Raw genomic sequence first — 27,020 nt, 5'->3', positions numbered from 1 at the left:
CTCTCTAACGAACTTCATTCCTTCTACTACAAAACATATACATTCTCTGAACTGAAATGGCTTGAATCCCCACTACCTACAGTACACCCAACTAACTCTTCTCATAAACTTATATTCAAACCTAACAAGTGCCCAGCATGCCATTCTATCCTACAATCATACATCCCAGCCCATAACCTACCATCTACTAACAAGCACCAATTAAGTGTAACCAAACCTAACAAAAGAGCTGGTCAAAGCTTATACTCTCACAGCTAAACTTTGAAATGCTCTGCCTTCCCACATCATTCAACTAGATTATTTAAAATCTTTTAAAGCTGCATTAAAAGACTACTTTCTCAACAATCCAATCTGTGCCTGCCTAATTATGTCTAAACCACCATAAACATTATACCATACTCTTCAACTCTCTGTACTTTTCAAATCTCTATCCCCTTCATCCATTGTAAAACTCTCCATTACAGAATTTACATTTTGACTTTTGTATTAGTGTATTTTGAATGTGTATTTGTTTTGCATTTGAATTTTGTATTATTGTATTTAACCTTGTTGATGTAGTTAAGCTCTCTGTAAACACTTGTGCTCAATGTCCCATTTTGACTTTTGTATTAGTGTATTTTGAATGTGTATTTGTTTTGCATTTGAATTTTGTATTATTGTATTTAACCTTGTTGATGTAGTTAAGCTCTCTGTAAACACTTGTGCTCAATGTATTCTTATCCTCTGTATCATACTTTTTGTGGAACTTTTCTCCCCAAGCCTCCACTGAAAATGGGTTTCTGACCCATTGGACTTTCCCAGTCAACAAACATCAATAAATAAATAAATAAATAAATAAAGGCTCAAAAATAGGGATGGAGTTTAAATATTGCTCTTATAACTTAGAAACCTATCAAAATGACAAGTTTTGTGTTAGCATCCATTTTCTGGAAGATATGAAATCTGAAACTCAAATATCTGCCATTCAGTCCTCAGCAACTTGCCAGAAAACCACGCATTTTATGAGGAATAACCAAAAATATTAGTCAAACATATGGACAATTGAGATGCATGGGAATAGAACCCACACACGTCTTTACCAAAGGGAAGTGTGCTACCTGTTGCACCACTGACGCTTCAAGTGCTTATATAATCTTCTCATTTTATTTATTTATTTATTTATTTATTGATTAATGATGGGCATTTTATCAGCAGAATAAAACTTTCTAAGATAATTTTCAATGTCAGATAAGAGAAAACCCCTGTGCCTTATTATACACTGGGGCTTGCTCTTTTCAGAAAATAAACCGTACCTTAGAGTGTCTTTTCACTTCTTAAGAAATAACACATATTTCCCTGTTTTATCTATGCAGTAGAAATGTATCACTCCATGTATTTGTTCTCAAAAATTTTATTTTATCAAATCTATGTTTATTAAACTGCTACTTTTTTCCACTTTTAACTAAAGTGACTTGCCATCTCCATCAATAAATACCACAGGCTCTTGTAGCATTTACGTTAATCCAAGTACCATGCCTTCTTAGCACAAGAAATCTGGACAAATCTTAACATAATAGGGGGACAAAGGATATGTTTTGCTCTTATAAACATAGAAAGTTGACAGAATAACAGGATTTATATTAGCATGCATTTATCTCAAGAATATGAAGTCTGAAACTCAAATGGATGTCATTATTTAGTGGCTTCTATCCTCAGATCATCCCAGTGATGTGCCAGAAAACCACAGATTTTATGAGAACCAGACCAAAATATAAGGCAAAAATCTAACCTTCCCAGCTAAGTACAGTTGTGACTGAAACACCATTTATTTTCACTTTAGGTGTTAGTTTTGTAAATGTATTTGTGCCAGTAGAAACACCTTCCAGTTATATTTGTACTTGACATGCTATGCAAAGCTCTTCATGAAAAGCTACATGAGATGTAAATACTACATAACGCAATTTCATTTTCTGATCAGAAAAACGATGCCGATGATGATGATAAGTGCTGCTGTGACCATCACGAATGATAGCACAGTACTAGACAAATGAGAGCTTCTAACACTTACAACACTTTGTACACAGTACATCTACAGACAGTAACCCATACCCTGAGCTGGCATGGAATAACTTCTATAAACCTTATTCAATGGTTTTACAGTTTACATGTCTATAAACACATGCAGTTTTACTAACAGTGCTAGCTAGTTTGCTTTAGGAAACAAAAGTAAAACAGTAAAGCTAGGCAAAAAAGGATATTGACTGAAAAGCGGGGCACGTAGACTGTAGTCATACCACTGAACTGTCTCTGATTTTCAAGGACGTCTCTGATTTTATGTCAACATTTTGCTCTGCATCTCTTAAAATCGATATTTTTTATATTAAAAGCGGTTGCTTACTTTAAAAAATAATAATAATAATTAAAGTTACAGATTTACAGGCATATTTTACTTCAGAAAATGCATGGTTAATCATGTCCTCATTCTGCTAAGTTTCAAAATTAACACCACTCCTTAAAAAGTGTCCCTGACTTAGGGTTTTTCTCCTGTATTATTTTTGTCCTGATTCAAATAAGAAGCGTAGCGCTACTCAATGACAGCATTAATAGCGCATAGCGCAGCCCTCTTGCAATGCAAGTAGTAGTGATCATTTGCTCGATCAGAAATGTCTCTGAACTTAACTCGACTTAGAACCGGCGATTTTTTGCCTTATTTTTTTAGTTCTTTTTTTATAAAATTATGTTTTTCTGGCAAATCGTTGGCAAGTCGTGAAAGACTGAAGTCAGAAAATAATGACAGACATTTTAGTTTCAGACTTCATGCCCTTCGGAAAATTCGTGTTAAAAAACGTGTTAGTCTGTCAACTGTTTAAGTTGGTAAGAACAATATTTTAAAAATCGTCCTTATTTTTGAGTCTTTGTGTCCCCATTATTTATGGCTTTGTCCAGATGTCTTGCTCGAAGAGGTTTATAGGTACAGGAATATACTACTGGTTTCCCATTCTGACTTCTTATTCTAGCCATCCTTTTACAGGCTAAAATGTGAAAGCTGCCACTAGTCTGAAAGACACTCTTAAAGGGTAGGTATATTCTAGGGTTGCCACCTTTTCAAATGGCCAAAGTGGGACATTTTTGGTACAAACATCAGATTTTACAGGCCGACACATACCCACGGTCAGTACAAAAGTTAGAACTTAAATATTTTGCCTAAATAAAAGCTTATTCTTGTAGCATTTTAGTTGCTTATTCTGTTTCTTATAACATTTAGGTATTTTAGATACGGAATAACTGTTTTATGCAACTATTACATAAAATATAGGAAATAATTCTGTCCTAAAATCTCAGAACGTTTGCCATTTTTACAATTTTTTGTCAGGACACAACTGCCCAAAGAGGGACTGTCCCTCGCAAAGTGGAACAGGTGGTAACCCTAGTATCTTCAACACAAAATAACAAACCTGTAATTACGCCTGATCGTTCTTATTAAAATGTTTTAGCTTCCCGCAAAAAGCACGTCTCAAATGTACATAAAGAGAAAAGGTTAGCACCATAGCCCCCAACAAGTGGGGTTACCACCTGTCCCTCTCTTTGCGAGGGACAGTCCCACTTTGGGCAGTGGTGTCTTGCGAAATAACCTAAAAATGCCAAATGTCCTGAGATTTTTAAGTCAAAATATATTCTTACGGTTTCTTTAATAGTTGCAGAACACAGTTATTTTGTATCTGGAACACATAAATATTATATGGAATAGCATAAGTAAGTCAAATGCTACAAAATAAGATTTTATTTTGACAAAAAAGTGAAGTTCTGTCCCTTGCACTGGCCGTGGTTATATTTTGTCCGGCAAAATCTCACATTTCTACAAAAAAGTCCCCCTTTGGGCATTTGAAAAGGTGGCAACCCTGCCAACCAGTCAGGGGCAAATCTCAACAGAATCGGGGGCAATTCCAGAAATCATCAGGGCCACATCAAAAGTATTAGTACTATTCACTTCAGACATTGATAAAATAAGAAAAAGTAAATTCATATATTTTTTCTGAAGTAAAATAAGTCTGCATCTCTAATTATTGTCATTATTAAGGGTAATTCACTACTTTTTCTCCTACAGTCACCAGTTTGAGGAGGGATTAAGAGATGGAGCTATAAATTGAGCAAACAATCAGGGACTTTTCCGAAAATAAGGAACAAATGAGGGGGTACGATTAGCAGTGCCGCTTAAAATCTGGGAAATAATTTCAAACAAACGGGTGCCACAAGGAGGGAACCGTGACAAAGCCATACCGTATATTTGTACTGGAAAACGGCAAACGAAATGAGAACTTTTAACCAAAATCTTAACATGACAGTACGGTTTAAGCTTATAAATGAATAGTGATGTCCAGCAGCACAAATGAAATCTAACGGTCAGCATAAACTATCAGTTTTGTATGAAGAAGAGATGATGCTTGGTCATCAGGGATAGTTTATCTGACAGGTAGTTTTATAAATAATACCGAACACCAGATACTATAACTCTTAATTTATCTATATCAAAATGTTGAAAAAGAAAAAAATGAAAATGCTCAAGCCAAATGCGAAGTCAAACTTATTATGAGTTATTATGAGCCCCCCACACCCCCTCCCTCTATATATATATTCCAACTCGAGAGACCACTACTACAGGAAAGATGGCATATCCCATCTTCCCTGTACAAACCGATCTCAAAACGGACCGAACTTTTTGGCACTGTAGTTTTTGACATTTGGACATTTTACTTTTCAATACGGTGATATGTGGCCACTGCTGTGTATGTGTGTGTGTGTGTGTGTGTGTGTGTGTGTGTGTGTGTGTGTGTGTGTGTGTAAAAACAAAAACATTTTTATCTTTTTGCACACTAATAATGCCAGGACACACATTATATTTCTTATTCTTCTGTAAAAAAAAAATGTAACTAACAATTATATATAAGAAAGTAAGACATATATATACAGGACATTCAGACACTTAGATATTCTTGGAGTCTGGTGGCCCCTACTCAACAGACTGTCTAAATGGATAAGACTTATCATTCTCACAACTACTGGGCTTGTTAGTACTGTAAAAGCTACTATTTTGTCAGCTTTGAAAATTAATCCCACAACTTATGTCTTCAATGATTTTTTGGAGAAAAATGTTGGAAAAAAAATCTAAAATGCTCTCCTAACAAAAAACCTCCTTCTTCTTGGGCCCTGGCTTTGAGTTATTTGAGTTATTTTAGTTATTTTTATTATTATTCTTGTTATTACTTGTTCAGGAAAAGCAAGGAAAAAAGGAAAAGGAAAGCAACAAAGCTGAAGCAACAGTGATTCCTTAATCATCATCATCATTATCATTTTATTTATATTGGATGAAAAGGTTAAAAAAAAGAAAAAAAACAAAATGCACATATAGAAGCATATAACTTATTATTGAAAAAAAAAGCTGAGAGTAAAAAAAAAATGAAAAAAAGGAAAAAAAGTAGTGTGCATGTATGGGGAGCCCAAGGGGGTCAAAGTGAGTGTGTGTGTGTGTGTGTGTGTTGAAATGTAGGCCATTTCATCATCATTTCCCTTTCCCTCAGACCTGTACATAGAGTTGTTATGTTGTTGTGTTGCAAAGTGCAAGTACAACTAACTAGTAACCTTTGTTAGAGACAGGTCAGGTCAACATAGTGAGTACATAGGCCTAGGCCTGTTGTAATGTAGGCTTAGCGCGACAGGTCAGGTCTGGGATACTACCCCAAAAAGTTTGCAGCACAAATAAAAAAGGTTGCTTAGGATGGATGGCATTGATAGGATGATACTTATACTGTATGTCTCTTTGTGAACACAAACAAAAAAGTTTGCCAAGCAGCAAGTTAAATGTATCAGGGCGACAGAGACACACAAAGTCATATATCTGTAAAATCGTCACTACACATACATATTAAGCTCTGAACATGTAATTTGTCTGAACCATTAGAGCAAGCAGAAGCCCTTCAGGGAAGGCATGTTTATGTGCTCTGTTTTATTCTCTGAGATCTGAGCCATGGTGACCCATGGCTGCCTTCATCTCCTTGGCTCCGATGACGAGTCGATGATGCAGTCAGTGCACTGGTGCTTACAACAGGTTCGCTACCTTGCATTCACTCGGAGTGACGGCATGTGCTGCTTGCTGCTACTGCAGCTCAGTGTGCGTTGCACCCATCTGTGCTCACTGTGGTTGCACCCATCTGTGACATACGTACAAGGCAGCTACCAGATTAAAGACGGATGGAGATTACATCGCTTGGAGCTGCTCATTCTTCACCCCTTCCGTTGCTATCTGAGACGCTGAATTCAAGCACCCTTCACTTCAGCTTTGCAAGTCTCTGCTCAAGCATTAGATCGGTATTCTCCAGTCAGAAATATAGAATTAACGCCATTGTGTTTGGGGAACCACAGATCTGTTTGACAGATTACTGAGAGATAAACCACCAAAGGGATTCCCAAAGCCTTCCTCGTCAGCGTCAGCTGCTGGCTGTTCTATGATTTACGTTCTCCATGCCTGTAAGGTTTGTTGCAAATCTTTCTTCTTACGCTATAATGGCTTTCATACAGGATGCCAGGATATTATCAGATGCTATTTTTTATGCGCATAAAGGCTGTTCATGTTTCAAGACAGCCAGGGAGGGGAGGACAGGAACAAACTGAGCAAACGTTTCTTGCTTGCTATGATTTAGCATTTGCCTTTTGCGTATTATCATTGTGGTGTTAAAACCCAGAAACTGATGGAAAGGCTGCGCATCACTCTACCTTGGCTGTCATAACAAGGAGTATTTAGCAAATTGGCCTTTTTATCATCAGTGATCAGATAATGGGATCGATAATAGAAGCAGTGCTGTCATTGTTTTTGTCATGTCATATATAATGCCTTTTACATTCAAAGCCTGGTTTGAAAAAATAAAGCTAATTCACGCGGCTCGTTCTATTTTATCAAATGGCGCGTGTCAGTTGTAAATATTCGGTTAAGGTTAGCGTTTATCGCGCGACGGCTTCTATTAAAGTTACCTCTGTTGCTTCACTGGATTCTCCAAGCAAGTTTTAAACAATGATACGCACCTTATAAGACGATTATTAAGATTTCCGACGTAATAATCACGGTTGTTATGTCATGTTATCAAGAAGTGCGTTAGAGCATTGAGTATGCTCATTAGAAGTAAGGATTTATCGATTTAAATGGACGGGGACGGTCATGTGAAGGATTGGAACCGAGTGCTTCATGGAAAACATCGTTGCCCTTTAGTGGTGAACAAGGTTATGGTTGTGGCTTATTTCAAAAAGCAAATGTAGGTGCTTGGATTCTGGAAGGGGGAAATGAAACTGTTTTCTTTCAGCAAGTTAGGCAAACTGCCAATACAAAAAGATTAGTGCTAAAATACGTTAGCGGGTCTAGGGGATCATCAGAGTTTGTCGACTATTTTATTTTCCACAAAGGGGACATTTACGTCCCTACCCATAGACACGTCCCTGGACTGTCCTGAGATTACACCTGTGTTCATGGCCCATTTTATAAATTAGAAAGGCCAAACGGGAGATAAAATGTATGTGTGTGTGTGTGTGTGTGTGTGTGTGTGTGCGTGGGGGGGGTACCTTTGGAGCTTTGTAAAGTGTTAATTGTTGCTCACATTTGGTCCATGAAGAAGCAAATAAATCAGTCTGAGTCCAAATGACTAGTTATTTTCTTTTGCCACTAAAGTAGCTCCAGCATGTGAAGACTTGCCTTTTTATTCAAACCATCTATTTTACATACTAAGAATGATGCTCAAAGCTAGTTCAGCCAGTTTTATGTACAACCTTTGCCATTTTGATTTTGTAGGAGCACCGTTAAAGGGAAGTAACTACATATCTACCATTCCTAATTCCACTGTAGAGATGTGACGGTACACATCTGGGTCATTACTTGCCAAATTACAAGCAATAGATAGATAACAGATTGCATAGTTAACTTGCTGCTGCACATAGCTGTTGTGATTTATATAACATATTGACAATTATGAATGAGTAAATATGTAGAACATGGTAATTATTCAGCCAAGAGCTTTCAGTGTAACTTGAGACCTTAACAGCAAAGTTCAAGATATATATTACCATGGAAACCAAAGGATTAAACAATTACCCTATGTATGTTTACTCAAATTGGTAGATAGCAATTTATTGTGCACAATTACATTAATGGTAATTTAGAAAAAAAAATTATGCAAGCTTTATTTAAAAAAACAAACTTGATCCAGCATCAGCATATCATTTAACATTTTCACAACTAGAGCCATTACTTGTACTTGAAATTGTGTATTTGTGATGCTCTAAAAGTCAAAACAGCACAGATGAGTAAAGTGCAGGGCAACATCATGTTGCACTCAGTGCAGATCAGAAAACACAACAGTGCATGGGCATTGTTATGTAATAAGGTTATTTTTTTGTCATGAAGTTTGACAATAAATCAGCAAATTCCAGCAGAAGAGTTTATCCTTATTGTCTGCATGCACATGTTTATTGTTTATAGGCATTGTAAATAAACATATTTACTTTTCTGTGAGATTATTTCTAAAATTAAATGTGGTTGTAAAATTCTTCATTTTAGACACTGCAGAATCAGTGCTACAATAGCAGTGTGCCTGAAATAACGTAAGGACTGCTGATTTTTCACTAAGAATAATGCAGCTCCTTACTTAAGAGCTCTGTCGTTGGTATGAATTTCCATACAAAATAACAAGCTCTCTTATTACATACAGGAAGTTTTCTAGGAATCTTTGCTTCGTTTTTGTTATCATATGTAACTTCTTAAAACTTGGCACCAACAGAGCTACTTAGCTTTGGGAACATTAAAGGCAAGTCTGTTTTCTAAGTTTTGATTATGCAATCGATGTAATCATAAAGGCAGTTCAGGATATGTATTATTGTGTAATTTATAAATGGACTATAACACTGGTTAATAGCAATTTTTTTGGAGTGGCATTTTTCACAGTATCATCTTCAGGCCCTTCCCTTCTGAAGAATGTTAAAATGATCCCATTAGTTCTGCCAAACTAATTTCTTTTACTATTTTCACATTATAACTACTTACATTATACACCGTCATCAGTGTGCTTAAAACTAGCAAAATACAGAAAAAATATAATAAAGAAATAGACTTAGACATAAGCAAAACAAAACAAATTACAGCAAGAGACTTGTTAAAGTGTCTTAGTTTTAGGTCTTGCTAAGGTGTCCTGTTTTTTAGAAGTCTGTTATATAATAAGTCTCACTGATGGGTTGTGGGTTATGCTGGCTGTAGTCATCGTAACTGTTATCTACAAACTCAGGCTACCTGCTTGTTGGTACATCATTTCTACATTACCTGTTGTCTGTCATTGCATATTTCAATTTGTGACAGAGGTTCAAAGAACAATCTTGCAGAAGTAGTTTCTAAAATGCATCCAAAGTACATTTTAAATTATGTCCCAGCACACATACACACTGTATGACTGAAGAACAAACAAAATATATAATTTCATGAGTATAATGGAATGTGGTGGATTCTGCACTAAATAGATATTACCCACATAGCCAAAGGACATATATCTTACAACACACTGTGTCTTTGTTGACAAAAAATATCTCTTTAATGTGTATGTCGTCATGTGTTATATTCTGCCCAGATCAGTCCTATTATAGCTACAAACTGGCAATACTGTTTGCTTTCTGTAATATAAAGTGGCCCTTACACTACAACAAATGCTAATAGGTGCTTGGCTTAACCACATATTGTTATAGTCTCATATTTGGTAGGTAATTTAAAATTAGCTGTTGAGCTTCACTCTTTGGGTAATGTCATCTAGCAGGCACTCAGTCACTCAAACCTATAACTGCCCATAACTATGCTTTTTTTGCTAGTCTGTTATCTGTCATCCTTAGTATCATACATTGAGAAGCTGAAATGCAGAAATGAATCATAGTGACTGGACAACTGATTGGCTTTAACCATTGTAGCCAATAGAATGGAAGACTGGCCAACCACATTACACTGCTGGATCTACTTAAAGTTGGTAATGGAATAATTCTTCTTTTGTTTAAACCATGTTAGATTTGCCACCATCACTAGGATGCTGACAAGTTTGCTATCAGCAATGCATGCAGTTACAGAAGAAACAGTATTTATGTACTACTATGTGCAGGTACTCAGATGAGTATTTGACAATTGAATGTCTGTTTCCAGAATGTGAATCCATTGCAAACAGGCAAAAGAAGCCCCCCCCCCCAAAAAAAAAAATACATGCAAAAACAAAAAATACAGTTTGTGCTCTGCAGACTACATTCTCTTGAAGTTATATGGTAAACTCTGTGAGTGTTGTAAATTGCAGAGAAATGTTTAATTGTCCAAGTGATGTCAGTCAGTAGTGAAAATCCTGTTTTCTGCAGTTAACACTTGTATTATCTGCATTCACTTAGTGAATCTATCTTTTTTCACCCATTGTGCTAAGCTCTCAAATTGTGTTGTTATTAATAACTGACTCAGATCTCCTTCAGATATATAACTACACTTCATAATAAATAAAAATAACTGCATAATCCTCTGGAGTATTACAAACTATATTGTAAATCCACATATGTTAACACGCACAATGCATGCATGCCATTACAAAGGCTCCCTTGTGAAAGCCAAACTGATGTTGTCAAGGAACAGCATAACAAGCAAATATTTTTTAAAAATAAAGTGTCTTCAATTTGACATTTTTGTTCTTGAATTTTACTCAGAGATTGTTACATTTGCCCACATTGGCTTCAGTCTGTTAAATATTTCACGGGAAGGTTCAGAAATTTTAGATATGTAGCAGACTCCAGTGCTGCTAACTCAACTTGCAGAATAACTACATTTTTTAATTTTCATACATGTTCCAAATATGGAATTAAAACTGGAACATGTGCTCATATTATTACATTACAAGTCTATCATTTGGTGGCTAGTCGTTTAACAACTGTATCTCAATAGACGTATGTTTCTTGCTGGCTGATGTTGTACCCTTTTAGTTTCTTTTAAGTATCTGAAGATGGAACACTTGGTTCCACTGAGTTTGGCAAAAGTTTCCTCCTTATCATTACTATGTACACAGTGGATTACATGGACTATGCCTATCTATACCCTTAAAGTAAATCATGTTATCCTTGAATAAATCTGTATTTATTTATTTTTATTTGTATTGATCATGGCATGTCATGAGTCCATCATACCTTCCACACCTCTGCCTTCAGTGCTCAGTCTGACATGGCTTCTACTGTGTGTGTGTGTGTGTGTGTGTGTGTGTGTGTGTGTGTGTGTCTGTGTGTCACATGACACAGTGCTCTCTTCCTCTGCAGTAGCAAATTTGCTGATCAGGTGTCTTCATGCTTATGGCTGATGAATATGTCACCTATGTACCAGAACAAAATAGTATGCCATTCTGTTTTTTATCATGAAGATACAAACAAATGATCTTTTAAACTGCAGTTTTTTTTCATGAAGAGTACAAACAACTGATCCAATAATTTGCAAAAAAAGTGTACAGAATGCATAGAACATGCTATAACAACATTGCATTCTGCAAAATGGGACAGCAGTACAGCAGTGTTTTACTTCCCCCTTCTGCACCACTACAGTACTGTGAGTGAAATAACACTTGGGGTCCAAGCCCAATCAAAATAACATACTCTATGGCTTATACAATATTGAAATTTAAAAAAAAAATAGCATTATTCTGAAAGCATCATTGATACAGCATCATACTTCTCCAGTAATTATCTCACTCATTCCCAACAGCCTCCCCCTTGGACACTACCCCAGCCTACTTTCTAATTTTCTTTACAGAGGGCCCAAAATAGGGACAAATTTCAAATATTGCACTTATAAACTTAGAAAGTTGGTAGAATAAAAGGTTCTGTGTTGCCATGCATTTTCTGAATAATATGAAGTCTCAAACTCAAATGTCTGTCATTATTTAGTGAATCCAATCCTCACTGATTTTCCAGAAAACCACACGTCTTATGAGGAACAAACCAAATGTAGAAGGCAAAAATCTGGACATTCTGTGAAAATCTGGACAGTTGAAAGGTATGCTAACTACTCTTTAGTGCTGTACTGAGTCAGATGTGCTAGTAAAATCTAGGTGGACCACATCTATCAGCTTCCCCTCCCCATTTGTCTGTTCTATCACTCAGTCACAAAGTACATGCATTTGTGGGATTAGACATACATGTTATCAGTATATTTGTAATCCATGGTGTAAACTGGCTTTAAATGTCAAAAGTGAGAATATTTAACAGTTATGATTGAGAAGTAAAGATGTACATTTTGTAAACAGGTCAAGTGAGCTGTCATATGATGCCATTTAAAACATGACACTGAATTCTTAATCTGCTTGAAGAGTTAATGATATGGCAGCATCATTTTATCCCTTTTTCATGACCACAGACATGCAATATTAAAAGCTTGTAGTTTTCTTTTCTTAATTTAGATTTGAATGGGGTTTACAGCAGTGTAGCTAGAGCACACAGAGTGGATTTGCTAGGTTCTGAAGTTTCTTTCTACAGATATAACTTATTGTTGCAGAAATGGCAAAATTGCTCACTCCCAATTTTTTTTACATAATTCCAGGTTGTCTAAACAGTTGAGGTTTAGCTGGCTACATCAGGCTGGAAGTATGTTTAAATATTAACTGTGATGACATCCACCACATTTTATATTGGCTGGATTTGAAGATAGTTCTCTTACATAAAATATATATAAACAAAAGAAACAGATTTTTTTTTAATATCCAGATATTTTCTCCCTTGGTTTTGACAAGGCATGTCAATGGACTTTAGCAGCTTCTTTTATTTTTCTTCAAAACATTCATGTCACAAAAAATTGCTATCTGCTTTATACATACAGATGTGAGGCAGAAACTGTATTGCACACAATTAAGTATCCCCATAACACTGAGCTGAGTTGGTACCATACATTGGCTTGCAGTGTACGTGTGTGTGTGTGTGTGTGTGTGTGTGTGTGTGTGTGTGTGTGTGTGTGTGTGTGTGTGTGTGTGTGTGTGTGTGTGTGTGTGTGTGTGTGTGTGTGTGTGTGTGTGTGTGTGTGTGTGTGTGTGTGTGTGTGTGTGTGAGATAATTACACCAGATAGGGGCCCTAATATTTTGTGTAAATGGATTCTGCAAACCATACTTCTGTTTGCTGCTTGTTAAAGGAGCTTGTTTCTTCCAAGCTAACTTGTTTTTTCTTACCCTTTTATAAGTAACTTAAATAAGTGCATCTTTAGTGTTGTCTTTTGAGTCCCTGATCTACCATTCTCTGCATGAGTATCTTAATATGACCTTAAGTGTGTATTACTGCACTATTAACTGGAGTAGTGGTAGTGTTTGTTGTTTTAGTGGTTGCAAAACCAAAATATGTGTAATTGTTTTATTACCAAGATATTTAAACCTGGGAGGTGCTTACTGAAACATTATTGGCAGTGCTAGCTTAAGCATCTACACTGAACTACTGACAGAGGTGTCTGGATGTTGGTGGAAAGTGAAACCTCCACTGCAAGAAAATCTGCCTTCACAAGCCCTTTGACTTCTGAGATGTGAAGCTCTATTTCCCAAGGATATGTGTCTTATCTGTTGCATGTAAACACTTTGTTTTAGACAATAGACCTATGTGTGCATGAACTCCACTACAGTTGTTTGCATATTGGCATCGGTTTCAACACTCTTTTTTCACATTTTCTACATGGGATTAGAGCCAATGTTCACACCACCAGGTGACTAGCCCTGCTGCGTATCACATACATTTTGTTTGCCCTTTTGTTCATTGTTATGTTGAGTGCAGTGCAACAACCCATGTTTGACTTTTACACTACCCTAATTTTACCTACACCAGCCTAAATTAGAGATGTCTGTCAACATTACTGAAGCAAAACCACATATTGTGCTCCTTCTAGTAACACCCACATTTATTATGAACTTTAATGTCTTATCAGGACTCTGAAGGTAAGGGCATCCATTATCATATGTTGTCTATATATATGTATATATATCATCGCAATTATTGTGTTGCTATGTTGCTGAGCTGTGTCTCTTACAGTTCAATAATGCACTAATAGCTAGTAAGTAATTATCTGTGCTCCTCATGTATAACTAACATAGATAGATATCTACAGCCCTCTGTGTGAATATGTGAAGCAGCTAGAGAAAAAAATGGTTGATATTAAAGTAAATTCCTAAGATTCAAAGGCCCACTCTTTGAAAGGATTATGCTGCTGCAGTTAAATCTGTTGATCTGGACTGAGAATATGTTTCATCACCGACAGAAGACCTAATATCATTAGGCCTTGGGCAGCTCAGCTTCTGAATCTTTCAGAGTCTACTAGCCATTTCCCTTTTACCCAGAATGCTCTGCAAAGAGACATTGTTCTCTATATCTCATTTTCTATGCACTGAAGCTAATTACATCTGCTAAATGCCTCTAGACTGCTGATAAAAGTAGCATTATTTTCTGAAAAATATTCAAAGTTCAATTCTTATTTACTAGTATTAAGTCATTTTATTTAGCACTATCCTCTGATTAAATTTACAGGTCTTATAATTCATTTTTTTCCTCGTTTTTGGAGTCTTTGCTGCTTTGTTCCTATCCCACCCCAAGCCTCAGGCATGTTCTCACTTTGCTCTTTTTCATGGATTTACTTCTGTTACTGCTAGGCAAATTACTAATTTATTGTTCTTATTTAACTATTTACAGTTGTTGGTTCTCAGTTTTGCTGTTCTGTGCTGTTATTATTCATAGATATATACTAGGCTAACTGCCCTGCAGGACCATTTTAAACTCAGCCAATATTCCAAGGATAGAATCAAACCTTGTACTTTGTGTCTATGAGGTAAAGACCTCAACCATTATGCCATACCCCCCCGTCATTATTATTATTCCTATTATTTTTATTATTCCTATTATGGATAGTATCCTAGATACATATAATCACTCTACTAACAATGAACATCTAACTATAGTCAATTAGGGTACAGAGATTAATACATGGCTAGGCTTGTAAAGGCCCTAGGGCCATTAGCCTAGTAACCTCCTATGATCCTATAAAGCAATTAAGAAATGTAAATGTGGTCTACTCCTAGACAAGTGCTGTTTGTGTGTTCATTGTTTCTGTGAAAAGCATTTTTATGCTGTCACAAAATTCAATACTCAAGAAAAAAGGAGACATAAGTTAAACTGTTTAAAATGGAAAGAGTTCTTGCATCTTTGTTGTGGGAATTTTGACCTCAAAGGCCACTTTGGGGTCAGTTCCCTCCACTCTGGGAGACATACTGGTGATTACCAATGGAGACTCTCTCATCCACAGGAATAATTAAAAGTACAAGATGGAAAAACATACAGAATTCCCTCCAGATCACCAATCTAAGAAACTATGTTTGCAGTAATATGCATTTTGCACATTTAGACTGAGTATTTCTGATGATAAAATGCATTTTTCACATTCAGGTGATGTGTTTTTAAGTTACAAGTAAAAGTTGTTACTACAAGTTTCACCACAAAAAAATGATCATAACTGCTGGCCTAACATTTTGCACTAATAAAGAGATATCTCATTACATGGGCATAAGACTTCCAACCTTCAACAAGATCCTACTCAATTTCTGTGTATCCAACAGAAAACAACTACTTTAGGTTTGTGAAAGCAATGATTAGAGCGCACCAAAAATGCCTGCTGCCTCTTCCCCATTGGATTTTCAGCAAATTGAGGCAGCTTTGTAGTCACTTTAACTGTGACAAGATCTACACAGTTTATTTCACTAGCCCCCCCCCCCCCCCCATTTCAGCACAAGTGGCAGGGAGATTGGAAAATTATCTCTGGTGCTGTTTGTAATTAGTGTCAATGGCCTTGACACTGATATTGTTGGTGACTATGATCTCATTCCAGTGGTCAGACGTCAGAAACTTGAGAACAAGCTTGGCAGTAATCTTGTTAGCATTGATGTCAGGCTTGTTGTGGTCAGCTTTTAGGCTTTAGGGGTCATGATCCTCAGTATCAAACTGAGGATTGATGGGATTGTCAATTTCAATGTCAGAGACCAGGACAACAGTGTTCAGCTTAATTCCAAGTTCATTAATACCAGTGCCTTCTCTAGCAGACTTTGGTCTTTGACATTTGGAGCTAATGGCCTGAGCCTTCAGTGCTTCACTACAGACAGTTCTTTATATAAGGTCCTCAGTGCCTTTATCTTGATGATGTTGACGTCGGCCATAAATGTTCCACTTGTGAAATAGCAGGATAGAGAACCTACAACTTCATATAAGCTATTATTGTGTTGTCTGGATGCATCCTAGTTTCTTTGTCATCTTCAAGCTCATCACTTCCATGGCCTGAAAAAAAGCAGACTTGCAAGATAATGCATGTAGGCTGTTCTTCAGACATTTCTTCCCTACATATTAAGGAATAGAGGGTGTGCATTCCTCTCCTTCCCTCGATGACTCCATATTTGGGGAAGTTCTTGAAATAATGAGGCAGAGAGGAGCATGGCCCACAGACCCCATGACCTCTCCAAAGAAAACTCTGCAAGAGGCTTTTCAGATTTCTCAATTTTCTTTCTGGGAGGTCCCACCAATAAATAAATGGTAAAGAGTGGCAACAAAAGCTGCATATGCCCTGATGAGCCTCTGGCCTTTCAAGGAAGGATTTTGTTGTACTGACTCTCAGACCTGATTACATTGTTCTTGTGGCTGCCCTAAATAAGGCTCTGACACTGAAGGCCACTGCTGCTCATCCCCCAGGTAAGTAGTCAAGTGATGTAAATAAATATGGAAACATACTCGTGTGGCCTCTACTTTTTCATTGAGGGCCATTAATTACCTTTCAGATATCCAGTGAGTGATGCATCTCATTTGTTAGCTCCTGCTAGAATCTGACTATGAACTGCTAGACAGCAAGCTTAAACCTAGGCTACAGACATAGGTGGTAATTCTGTCATCCATTGCCTGTCTCACTCTAATGCCTGCAATTACTGATTTACTTGGAATTTGGCTGAGAGTTTGAGTTGAGTAGCATTTGCCAGTATTTCCTTATGCTGAGACAACTGACTCCATTTGACAAACTTCACAGAGGACACCAAAGTGGCCTTTATTAATGCCCTGCCCTTTTAGTGGGTTTACTCTTGATCCCCGAGTTAAAGCCAGAGTATATGAAAAGGGAAGGAAAGACCTTTCTGTCTGTTGCAGTAAAAGTCCTTATTGTACATCACACCTTTTATTAAGAATGCAACAAAACCCCATATCAGCTCTGGTTTAGGCATGGTTAACAGCATTAAAATAACCACAGATGCAGAATGAAACATGGTAACTTACAGAATGGTCACCAGTCAAGAAGCACTCAAAAAAGCAGGGAACTGTAGTCCTACTTTACTCAATTGTCTCCCTCCTTGGGCCTTCATGAGCCATTTATCCTTTCACTTACAGTCTTAACTTTCCAAAGAAAAGGACAACTGGTAAGGTCAGTTTATATCCAGTCCAGAGGCTACACTGTTCCCGTCTACTCCCAGCCCTAGTTCCAGTGTCTTCTCTTGCCAGGTGTCCCACTCAATTAGTAGAGTGCGGCAAAAAAAAGTGTTAAGCATCACACAGAAAATAGTCTGTGAAAATAGCCATCCAATGATTTCCACCAGACCACATAGAATTGGTTTATTACTCTAGGTTATTTTTGATACCCCAAAATGCAAATGATCTAATGTCTGTATTTGACTTGAGTAGCCTAAAAATACATTTATCTCCAAGGAAAGCTTTTGGATGGGTATAGTGCAGTTCATCCTTCCCATTGGAAGGAGACTGGATGTGTTTTGGATCTCCAATATACCTTCCTCTATATCAAAACTGACAAGGAGAAATGGAGGTTTCTGGGTAGGAGCCAGTCATTACAATTCCAAACTCTACAATTCTGTATCTCCTGTCTCCCAGAGTAGGTTGATGTCTTCTTGGGAGTTCTGACTTAGTTTCTTTCAGTCCCTAGGGATGAGAGTCCTCTCAGATAATGACTTTTACAGGCTGTATACTAGGTGCTATGTCTTTTTTTTTCTTTAGGTGCTGTTTTGTACCTTGTCTCTCACCCATCAAGCCTTCTGACTATGAGCCTAGTCCATTCAATCTCCTGTCCTGGATATTTCTCCATTAAGGGAAAGAGCAGGCTTGGGGAGTGTGTGGGGGGGGGGGGGCTGTCATAAAGGCACCCTCAGCAATGTCTGTGTTCTTGTCAGCATTTTGAGGGAATAAGTGTATGGGTCTAACCCTACTGCTGTTGGCCGACATGTGTACCTGCCTTGCTACATATGCACTCTCTTTGCCCTCCCATTATGTGTGTGTGCCCACCTATACATCCATAAAGTCTGTTGCCACCTACTTATCGTCATCAAGTTCATGTCATCTGATGATGTGACCACTGGTAATGTGCAGGCCTCCACTTGAATATGAGCAGGTTGGCCTGACTGAGACCACCCTTTCCCTCCCCCAAGGATGGGCAAGCCAGTGCAAACCATTCAGACCTATCATCCATTGTGTGGCTTTTCCAGTGTCCAAGCCACTTTTTGAATTCAAGGTTGTCTGTGTTGTAATCAGGATTTTATCCCTCTATACTACAGTACTGGACTATCCTGGGCACTCTGTTGTACAGGGCTTAGCTTCTCCTGGACAAGCTCTTTCTATTATCAAATTTGGTTTTACAATTGTTAATTATTGGGTTGTTTTCATATGCCTAAGGGCTTTGGAAATGATGATAGTGACAGTCTATATGGTACCTTTCAGAAGGCATTTCATGCAAGTTTTTTTAGTAGACATTGAATGTTCAGGTGTCCCAGATTACACAACCAGTGACCATTAAAAGTCCCATTGCTTGCAAATTACATGTTAAGTGGTGTCCTTACACTCCAAACATAACTTCAGAAGTCTTCTCAGTATCCTTCTTAGTGTCTGTTGACATGAATGAGCTTACCTTATGGTAGGAGTTACTGGGAAGGGTCAACTGTCAAAAGTAGATAGTCACAGCTGGAGGCCACTTTGCGCATCAGTGTTCTGCAGATAAGGGAAGTCCTCTTAAGACTGCAGGACATTCAAGTTTCTTTGCCTTAGGGTGCTGTGTCCATCACCATAAAGAACACTGCAGTAGTTTGGTATATAAACAGGCAAGGGGGAGTGGGGGACCCATGTTTACCCTCTTTGTTTTTTTAAACGGCTTTATTAAATCAAAGTTAATGACATAGGTACACATCCATTAACAGAAAAGACAACAAACCTTAAAGATATTTTTTATTATTTTCATGTATTCACTCCAACATTACATGAGCTGCTCAATTACTCTCTTCTTGTTAACCTCACTCCTCCTCCTCCTCCTAAATATTATTCTGTGTATGCTGTTCCCACAAATTATATTTATTTCAATGGAAATTGTTCCTTCCCTTTTCTAAATATCTCACTTCCAGTTCTTTTACCTCTTGTTATATTCCTACCCTCTCTGTTGAGCAGCAGTAATTATCGGAAATGGGTTATGTCAAAAGACCACTTTCTGATTGCCAAATATACTTTTGGGAAAGACAGCTGTTTAGTAGACAGCAGCAGTTGTTGCTTACTGAGGCCTCATATGTGACCTTTCAGCCTGTTAGTGGTATGGTAGCTGTTGTGTTACTTGTAGAAGCAATGCTGTGATCTGCTTGCATCCCTGACCAACACCAAGTGCAGAAGCCTCTTTTCCCAGATCTGTCATCTAGAAATGGTACTCACAGCTCCTTCTTACTTTCTCCCATTTCCCCTTTTTCCAAAGTTCTTTCAGAAAGTCAGGCAGAACAAGTCCAAAGTCATTCTCATAGCCCCATTTTGACCTTGAGTTGTTTGGTTGTCCTTATTCAGGTCTCAATGTATACAGCAATTTCCAAATATGAAGCTTTTCAAATACCACCTGACCCACCCCACCAGTAAGCATGATTTAAATCTCTGCTCCCTTGAACTAAGTGCAGGTCTTTTGCAGTTCTACTAATTTCCAAACATGCATACTCTGCAGTGTAGTCCAAATTCTTACATCTGTTCACAGGCCCAGTACTAGACATATAAGAGCAAATGTGCATGTTTTTCTATATTGTTTCCCTTTACAGGTTTGTATCCCTTCATTCCTCCTGGACCTGTCATGCTAGGCTACCTTTCTCAAACTTTTTATAGAAGATTCTGTTATTCCACCATAATAGGTCACCTCATTGCTGTTTATAATTTCTGTCAAGGCTGCAGTTCTATGGCCTACTTAACTGTAAATAAGGCATTTTGTAATGGTACATACCTAATCAGGCCTCTGCTCAAGAACCCTCTTTCTCCATAGAACTCATACTTTGTACCTAACAATCTTATCCTTCCTCCTCCTGAGCCAGCTGCAACTGCTAAGCTGAAGTTCATGTCTTGTGACAATCTTTCTAGTAGCCATTATGTCATCTAGAGAAACTTCAAAATTGCAAACCTTATGAATATACTCTGTGTACCTTGTTTATTTCACAAATACAAAGTTTTTTTTTTTTTTTTTTAATGAGCAAGTCAATTTTGATGTCTAAGGCAGCCATTTAGACTAACCTCAACTAGTCTATCCACTTGCCTGTATTCTTCTATTGTTTCCAAACTACTCAGGTAGAGGTCAATATTTGTAGCATTACATTACATATCCACAAACAGCTCAGATTTTATGTAGCCAGAAACAAATGTTTAAGAAAAGATTCAGTTATGTATGTCATTTCTAATAAGAAATTATGACTGAAGATTTCTGAAGTGACATTATCAAAATGGTTGTCTGGTTGTATTAATTTTTTTTTTTGTTATTAGAAATACAAAAAAAAAAACCTTTGCCTTCACAGTCAAGGGCACATTCATTAGAGCAGGGCTGCCTCATGTTCATTCTTTCAAAACCCAGCTTTGGTTGATATTTGTGCAGCATCTGATTGAACTTCACTAAACACTCTTGCAAGACACTGCAAGTTGAATGTAATATGTAGATCTATATCTATACCTATTTCGAGATGTCAGTCTTTCTTTGAGGCCAGAGTTCTCAAAGGTATATTCCTATGGTTGAGCCACCTAGAAGGATGAGCATGGCTGTTTGTTATGTTTGTATTTGTACATTCATTTTTTTTTTCATTTGTTAAATATGATAGAGTAGTGTCCAATATGGACTTTCTTCAGACTCAGCCTAGGAGGAGCACTGTCAAGTTAAATGCTTAAATGACTTGCTAAGAGTCACACTTAGGCAAATAGAGAGGATGGGCCTCCTCATACCAGATATAAAGTTTTGTACCTTCCATAATGAAAGATTTATTTGAGCATGGCTATCCTTGTCAGCGTACCTCATCAGCTTCCATCTTTCCTGTTGCTGACCTGACCTGCATGTAATTATTGTAATTATGATACTTTGCTTTGCTTTTGCTTAGCATGAGAGAGATCTGGAGAGGATTTTTTATTTGCATAGCATTGTGGGTAAAAGGGAAGGGATTAGTGCCCTGAGGAAGTTTCATGTACCTAATTTCTGACCACATTTTTTTCTGCTGCTTTCAGGAATGTGGCTGGTTATGAAAAAATATCATCATTGTCAATATATACCTTCAGTTTCTTCAGCATAGTTTAAGTTGTATGTTTTGTAATGCACTGCATACAGTGGAGAAATAAAAGTGCTGATTTAGATAGGTACATGTTTCATAGTCATATAAAAATTGCATGGTAATTCTGTGTTGGAAAACAAATTGGCATGCAGAATTTAATGTACAATAATAAATGTGGTCTTGACCAGATATTTCTTATTTTGTAGTTTCCAGTATGGAGGATCCTGTCTAAACAAGACCCCACTTGAATCTTAACATTTAGTTGACTGTTACTGGTAGAAACTTTCTGAAACCTGAAACCATCCTGTCATGGCAGAGAAAATATCCTCAGGAATGACCAGGCAGGCATCCAAATCCACAACATCTCTTCCCCCTGATCCAATGGAGATTATCAGGAGCAAGTCTTGTTCCAGGAGAGTGCGAATAAATGTTGGTGGATTAAATCATGAAGTTTTGTGGAGGACCCTTGACAGACTTCCAAGAACAAGACTAGGAAAGCTCAGAGATTGTAATACACATGAAGCACTACTGGAGATTTGTGATGACTACAGCCTGAGTGAAAATGAATATTTTTTTGATCGCCACCCAGGAGCCTTTACTTCTATTTTAAACTTTTACAGAACAGGGAAGTTGCACATGATGGAAGAAATGTGTGCCCTGTCCTTTGGCCAGGAACTTGACTACTGGGGTATTGATGAGATCTACTTGGAGTCATGTTGCCAAGCGAGGTACCACCAGAAGAAGGAACAGATGAACGAAGAACTAAGGAGAGAGGCTGAAACCATGAGGGACAGAGAAGGAGAAGAGTTTGATAACACTTGCTGTGCAGAAAAGAGGAAGAAACTGTGGGACTTGTTAGAGAAACCCAATTCATCAGTTGCTGCAAAGGTAAGAGAGTAGAATGTATATTGCCTAGGACATAATGATGACTCTGGTCACTAAAATGGTGTCTTCTACTCCTGAAGGGATGGTAGAAGCATAGTGCATCTCCAGTAATAAAATTAATCATTCTGTGGTTGAGCTTTCCTATGAAAATGCCTTGAAATTTTTATTTTAGGTCTAGGTAAATTCAGAATACTAATTAACACACACAATCATATTAGGATATACTGTGAAGTCTGTCTACTGCTGGAGGTTACTATCTCTCTCTCAAAGACTTTGAAAATGCTTGCTGTTATTTGTATATTGTTCACCGTCTTATCGTTGGTGCTTTGCTTATAGACTGTGCTGTTATATTCAGCACTATCTTTGAATAGTTTTTCTGTTGTGTTGTCACTTTTGGAAAATATAAAACATGTATAAAGTTGGTCCAAAAGAGTTATCTGTGTATTTTTAGATCAGTGAGCATGTAGCATTACACGTTTATTATGTATGCTAAGATTAGATTAAAGGTTTCTTACAACATACAAACAAGCAAGCTCTATAAATACAGTACAAGCAAGCAAACATTTAGAGCATCAGTAAAGTATACATTTGTGAAGTATTCACTAACTGTTATAGTTACGGCCTCAGAAATCCTACTGTTTTATAGCTTGTTGCCATTCTAGAAAAGATGTGCTTAGAGTCTTCACTGCATCCTTAATACTGGTGAAGTGGTTTGTACGATCATTATCTCAGTTGTGCTTGGTATGTAGTTTATCTAAAACATTAGACAGATGTGTACATCTTCACGCTGCAGGGATCTGCTGTAGAAAATGATGTATCCCACGTTTCTGTTATTATTCTCAAGCAGCTTAAGAGCATCACCATAATCTACATTTGTATCACAGACAGAATGCTGAGGATTAGCATGAAATGCCTTGTTGCAGTCTGGCACATTACTACATGCATTATTATGGTACAAAACTGAATTGTAAATCCAACTCTGTTTATGCTTCATACTTCAGTGATGGTAAAGGCTTTGACAATGAACTGCTATGCACTGTAGTTAAGAATAGATGAAACTGAAGTATGTACAGCTGGAGACTTGCATTTAGTAACACCAGTAAGTACTTTTGATGTCATAGCAATGTTTTTGTGATGTATTCCCTATAGACAACATAACCAGAACTATACCATGTGCTACAATACTTGAAAAAACTCTAGATTCATAGTCATAATGTATTGCTTGATTGAAGTATGAAATAATTACTATTTCATGCATTTGTTTCTTGGAGGTTCATTTGTTATTGCTATTGAAACTGTTAGCACCACTTTTAGCAGAATAATTTAGATTCAAAACGAAGACTTCTTTAAGCTTTGTGGCCTTGTGAAATTAATATATATGTAGAGGATTGGCTGTGTTCCATGGAAGCAACAAAATTAATGCAAGAATTGCATTTAATAAACCTTGGAATCAGTCTAGACAACGGGATGCTGTGAAAGAAATATAAGACTGAGACTGTCTAGTGAGGGTTTAGCCAGAATAGTCTGTTAAGCTGAAGAAAATGTAGCTAAAGAAAACATAACAGCTGAAGCAATCAAAAGATGGGGTGACAAGAGCTTCTTCCAAAAGCCAAAATACATTTATTGAAAATTCTTTATTCTGGTGCAGCTAGGGTGTGCACATACAAGTATCTTACAGTGGTGTACAAGATAGAACAGAATATATGAATGTATTTAAGCAAAATGTGATATGATGCTGGTGAAGAGATAACTTAGCAATAATGCAAGTACTTATTTTATTACAGAGAGGATGTGTCATAAAATGATAACCAATGGCACAGCAAAATAAAAATGCAAATGTCTCTATAACGTACATATAGTGAAACTCTAGAAAAGACGAAGAGCTAAAAAGTTAGAAATATGCTTACACTTGCTTAGTGAGCTGTTGGTACAAAAGAATTGTCGGTTTCAGTGAGACTGTCATTGCTTCTTGAAGAATTGCTTGTTTATTTGTTAAACTGAGCAATAGAATTTTCCCTAAATCTCCGTAATTTTGTTAGGACTGGGACTAGAAGAGAGGAGGCAATTACTAAGAAGATGCCAATCAACTCCGCTTATTCAGTAAAAAGACTTTCAAATCCAGTACAAACAGGACTCAGTTTAGTACAGGCTTCTTTCTGGCAGGCTTGAAAAGACAAAAGTGATTTTTTTTTTTCTCTGACAACCAGGACTCATCAGGCCTACCAAAAAATAGACATTGGCTTTAGTTATAAACATCTTCAGATGACTAAAAGTCCATTCATGGATTGTTTTCCAATTTCAGAAGTGAAAGGGGGGATACAAATTACCTCAGTTGTTAGAAGTAAACACTGAGAGTCTTGCTTTCTTTGAAGCTGCGCAAGGTCCAGTCTTTACAAATGTTTTCAGTGATGCATATTCAGGGTGAGCTGGAGTGAAAGGCTCTTTGCTGATGTCACTAAGAACATTTTAAGGTAGGCACAGCTAAAAAAATCAATTACAATAACTCATTTGGAAAATTTGTCATATCTATAAAAATGTAATTTTACTATGTCCTTTGCAAAATAATTTCCTTACTTTGAATTAACCCCTAAAAAGGAGTGAATGAGATAAGTGAGTTTGCATATTTTTGCATATGGTTGTTTACATGTTGGAAGACAGCATTTCTTGTAAGCATCAGATAGTGGATAATGAGAGAAAAATATCTAAGGACCTAAAGTGAGCCTGTGCTGAGGATACTTCTTTAGCTGTAATAATATGGGATTGGGGGAAGGGGCAGATGAAGTATGCTGACATATCATGAGGGAGACTGCTTGACTGTTTTTAAAGATTGTTTCAACTTAGCAGGTTGCATGCTAGGAAAGAAGGAGCAGAAAAGAAAAGAGAACAGGTGAGCAGTGTTGAACTTTCGAGGAAGATAAAATGAATAGCCACAGAAATACTGTAACAGGAACTAATAATTGATTTGTAGTATGAATCTGCAGCTGAAAGGCCTCAGTGTTCATTTTTCCTTTAAAGTGGGGGGGGGATAGATTATAACAGAAACATCCATTAAAAGTAACAATAATGTACCAAATACTACAGAAGGTAATTACAAAGTACAGGGTATGAGACTAAGATGTAGGAAGAAAGAAACATAAAACTTTTTTCTGACATCTAGAGCATATGCAGGATAACTGGAATATACAGTCAACACATATAATGATAAACATTGCAGAAGAATTCATAAAAACATTTTATACTTAAGCAATAACCCATGCCTGGGTGTGGGTAATGCTGGATTTACCCATGGTTGGTGTGGTTTGGTCATGAGGCCGAAACCCGAGTGGCCAAACAAAGACAACTGTGGGTAATTCCAGCATTATCCACACCCAGAAGTGGGTTATTGCTATTATACAATGACATTATTCAAGAAAGAAAATACTTACTTTTCTTAAATAATGACATTGTATAATGCCTCCTTGCTGCCCTTCCGCAGCTGTCCAGTATTCTGCGGCAGTTCTGATGTACTGTGCATGCGTATGGTTACGCAGTATATCAGAGGTGTGTGTGGAAGCAATGGAGAAAGGAAGATCTCCGTTGCTTTTTTTTAAGATATCTCGTTATGTTAAACTCGTTTAAGAGGCTTCTTTCTGGCAGGCTTGAAAAGTCTCATTTAACATAGCGAGATAACAGCAATGGAGCTTTTCCGTTCTCCGTTGCTGTTCAACAAAAAAAAAAAGACACACTAATAGAAAAAGTCCGGGCGACCAGATCTTTTTCCATTAGTATAAGTCTGATTTACAATGAGCACGCTGACCAATCAGCGTGCACGTTTTGGAATATTAATGGGGGGTTGTTGCATAATTATTAATAAATTAATTCTATAAACAAAAGTTCAGTAAAGCTACAGATCCATGTTTTTTGTAAAATTACTTAAAACAGAAATATGGTCAGACTAAGGACTGCTGGCAAATTATGCACATCAATTCATGTACATTTTGTACATCTTTGTGATATCTTGTCCTCTGCTAGGACTGGTTGATAATCTATGTATGAATTTATGTCATGACTCTTTTATGGTACTCATTATTAGCTCTGATTTTTTTTGTTAATATTACTGTTTACATTAATGTGATTTACTTTTCTTTTTCTGTCACAGATTTATCTGAGGGTAGGGAATGTTATCTGCGAAGTGACCAGTTGTCTTGTTAATGAGGGCTGTCTGAGTTATACTGCATTGAGCACATTTACTTACTAAGGGAATACTTTTTTACTTCTTGCTCATGTATGTGCGTGTGTGCATGTGTGTGTGTGTGTGTGTGTGTGTGTGTGTGTGTGTGTGTGTGTGTGTGTGTGTGTGTGTGTGTGTGTGTGTGTGTGTGTTTATTTATTATTCAGTTATTTACTGGCTTGCCTCTTTTCTTATTGTTGACATTTTATTGCTAGCAACTTTGCAGAATCTTTCTAATTGTTAATTTGCTGATGTGGGGGGTTGCAAATAACTTTTTCTTATTCGATGGGCATAGAGTAATTGCATGTATCTGTAGCAATGAAAGAGAAAT

The 27,020-nt window shown here is 37.1% G+C and overlaps 1 protein-coding gene across 3 annotated transcripts in view; it reads left to right on the top strand.

Annotated features, from left to right (window-relative positions):
- The first annotated feature begins 5,834 nt into the window (after positions 1-5,834).
- LOC122798373 (potassium voltage-gated channel subfamily B member 2-like) overlaps positions 5,835-27,020 on the top strand; it is a 1,036,924-nt gene continuing 1,015,738 nt past the window's right edge. The window contains exons 1-2 of one of the 3 annotated variants that reach the window (XM_044067238.1): positions 5,835-6,506; positions 21,801-22,482. In XM_044067238.1, the coding sequence (XP_043923173.1) occupies positions 21,904-22,482 (579 nt within the window). In that variant the 5' untranslated portion in view covers positions 5,835-6,506; positions 21,801-21,903. Of the gene's footprint in view, positions 6,507-6,534; positions 7,281-21,800; positions 22,483-27,020 lie in introns of those variants that run through there. The other 2 variants (XM_044067239.1, XM_044067241.1) reach the window with 2 other exon arrangements.

The sequence above is a fragment of the Protopterus annectens genome, chromosome 3.part1 (assembly GCF_019279795.1).
Source record: "Protopterus annectens isolate FY-2018-M chromosome 3.part1, PAN1.0, whole genome shotgun sequence".
In the NCBI taxonomy this organism is placed as follows: domain Eukaryota; kingdom Metazoa; phylum Chordata; order Ceratodontiformes; family Protopteridae; genus Protopterus; species Protopterus annectens.
The sequence above is the reverse complement of the archived record's forward strand: the minus strand, read 5'-3'. Positions and strand labels throughout refer to the sequence as shown.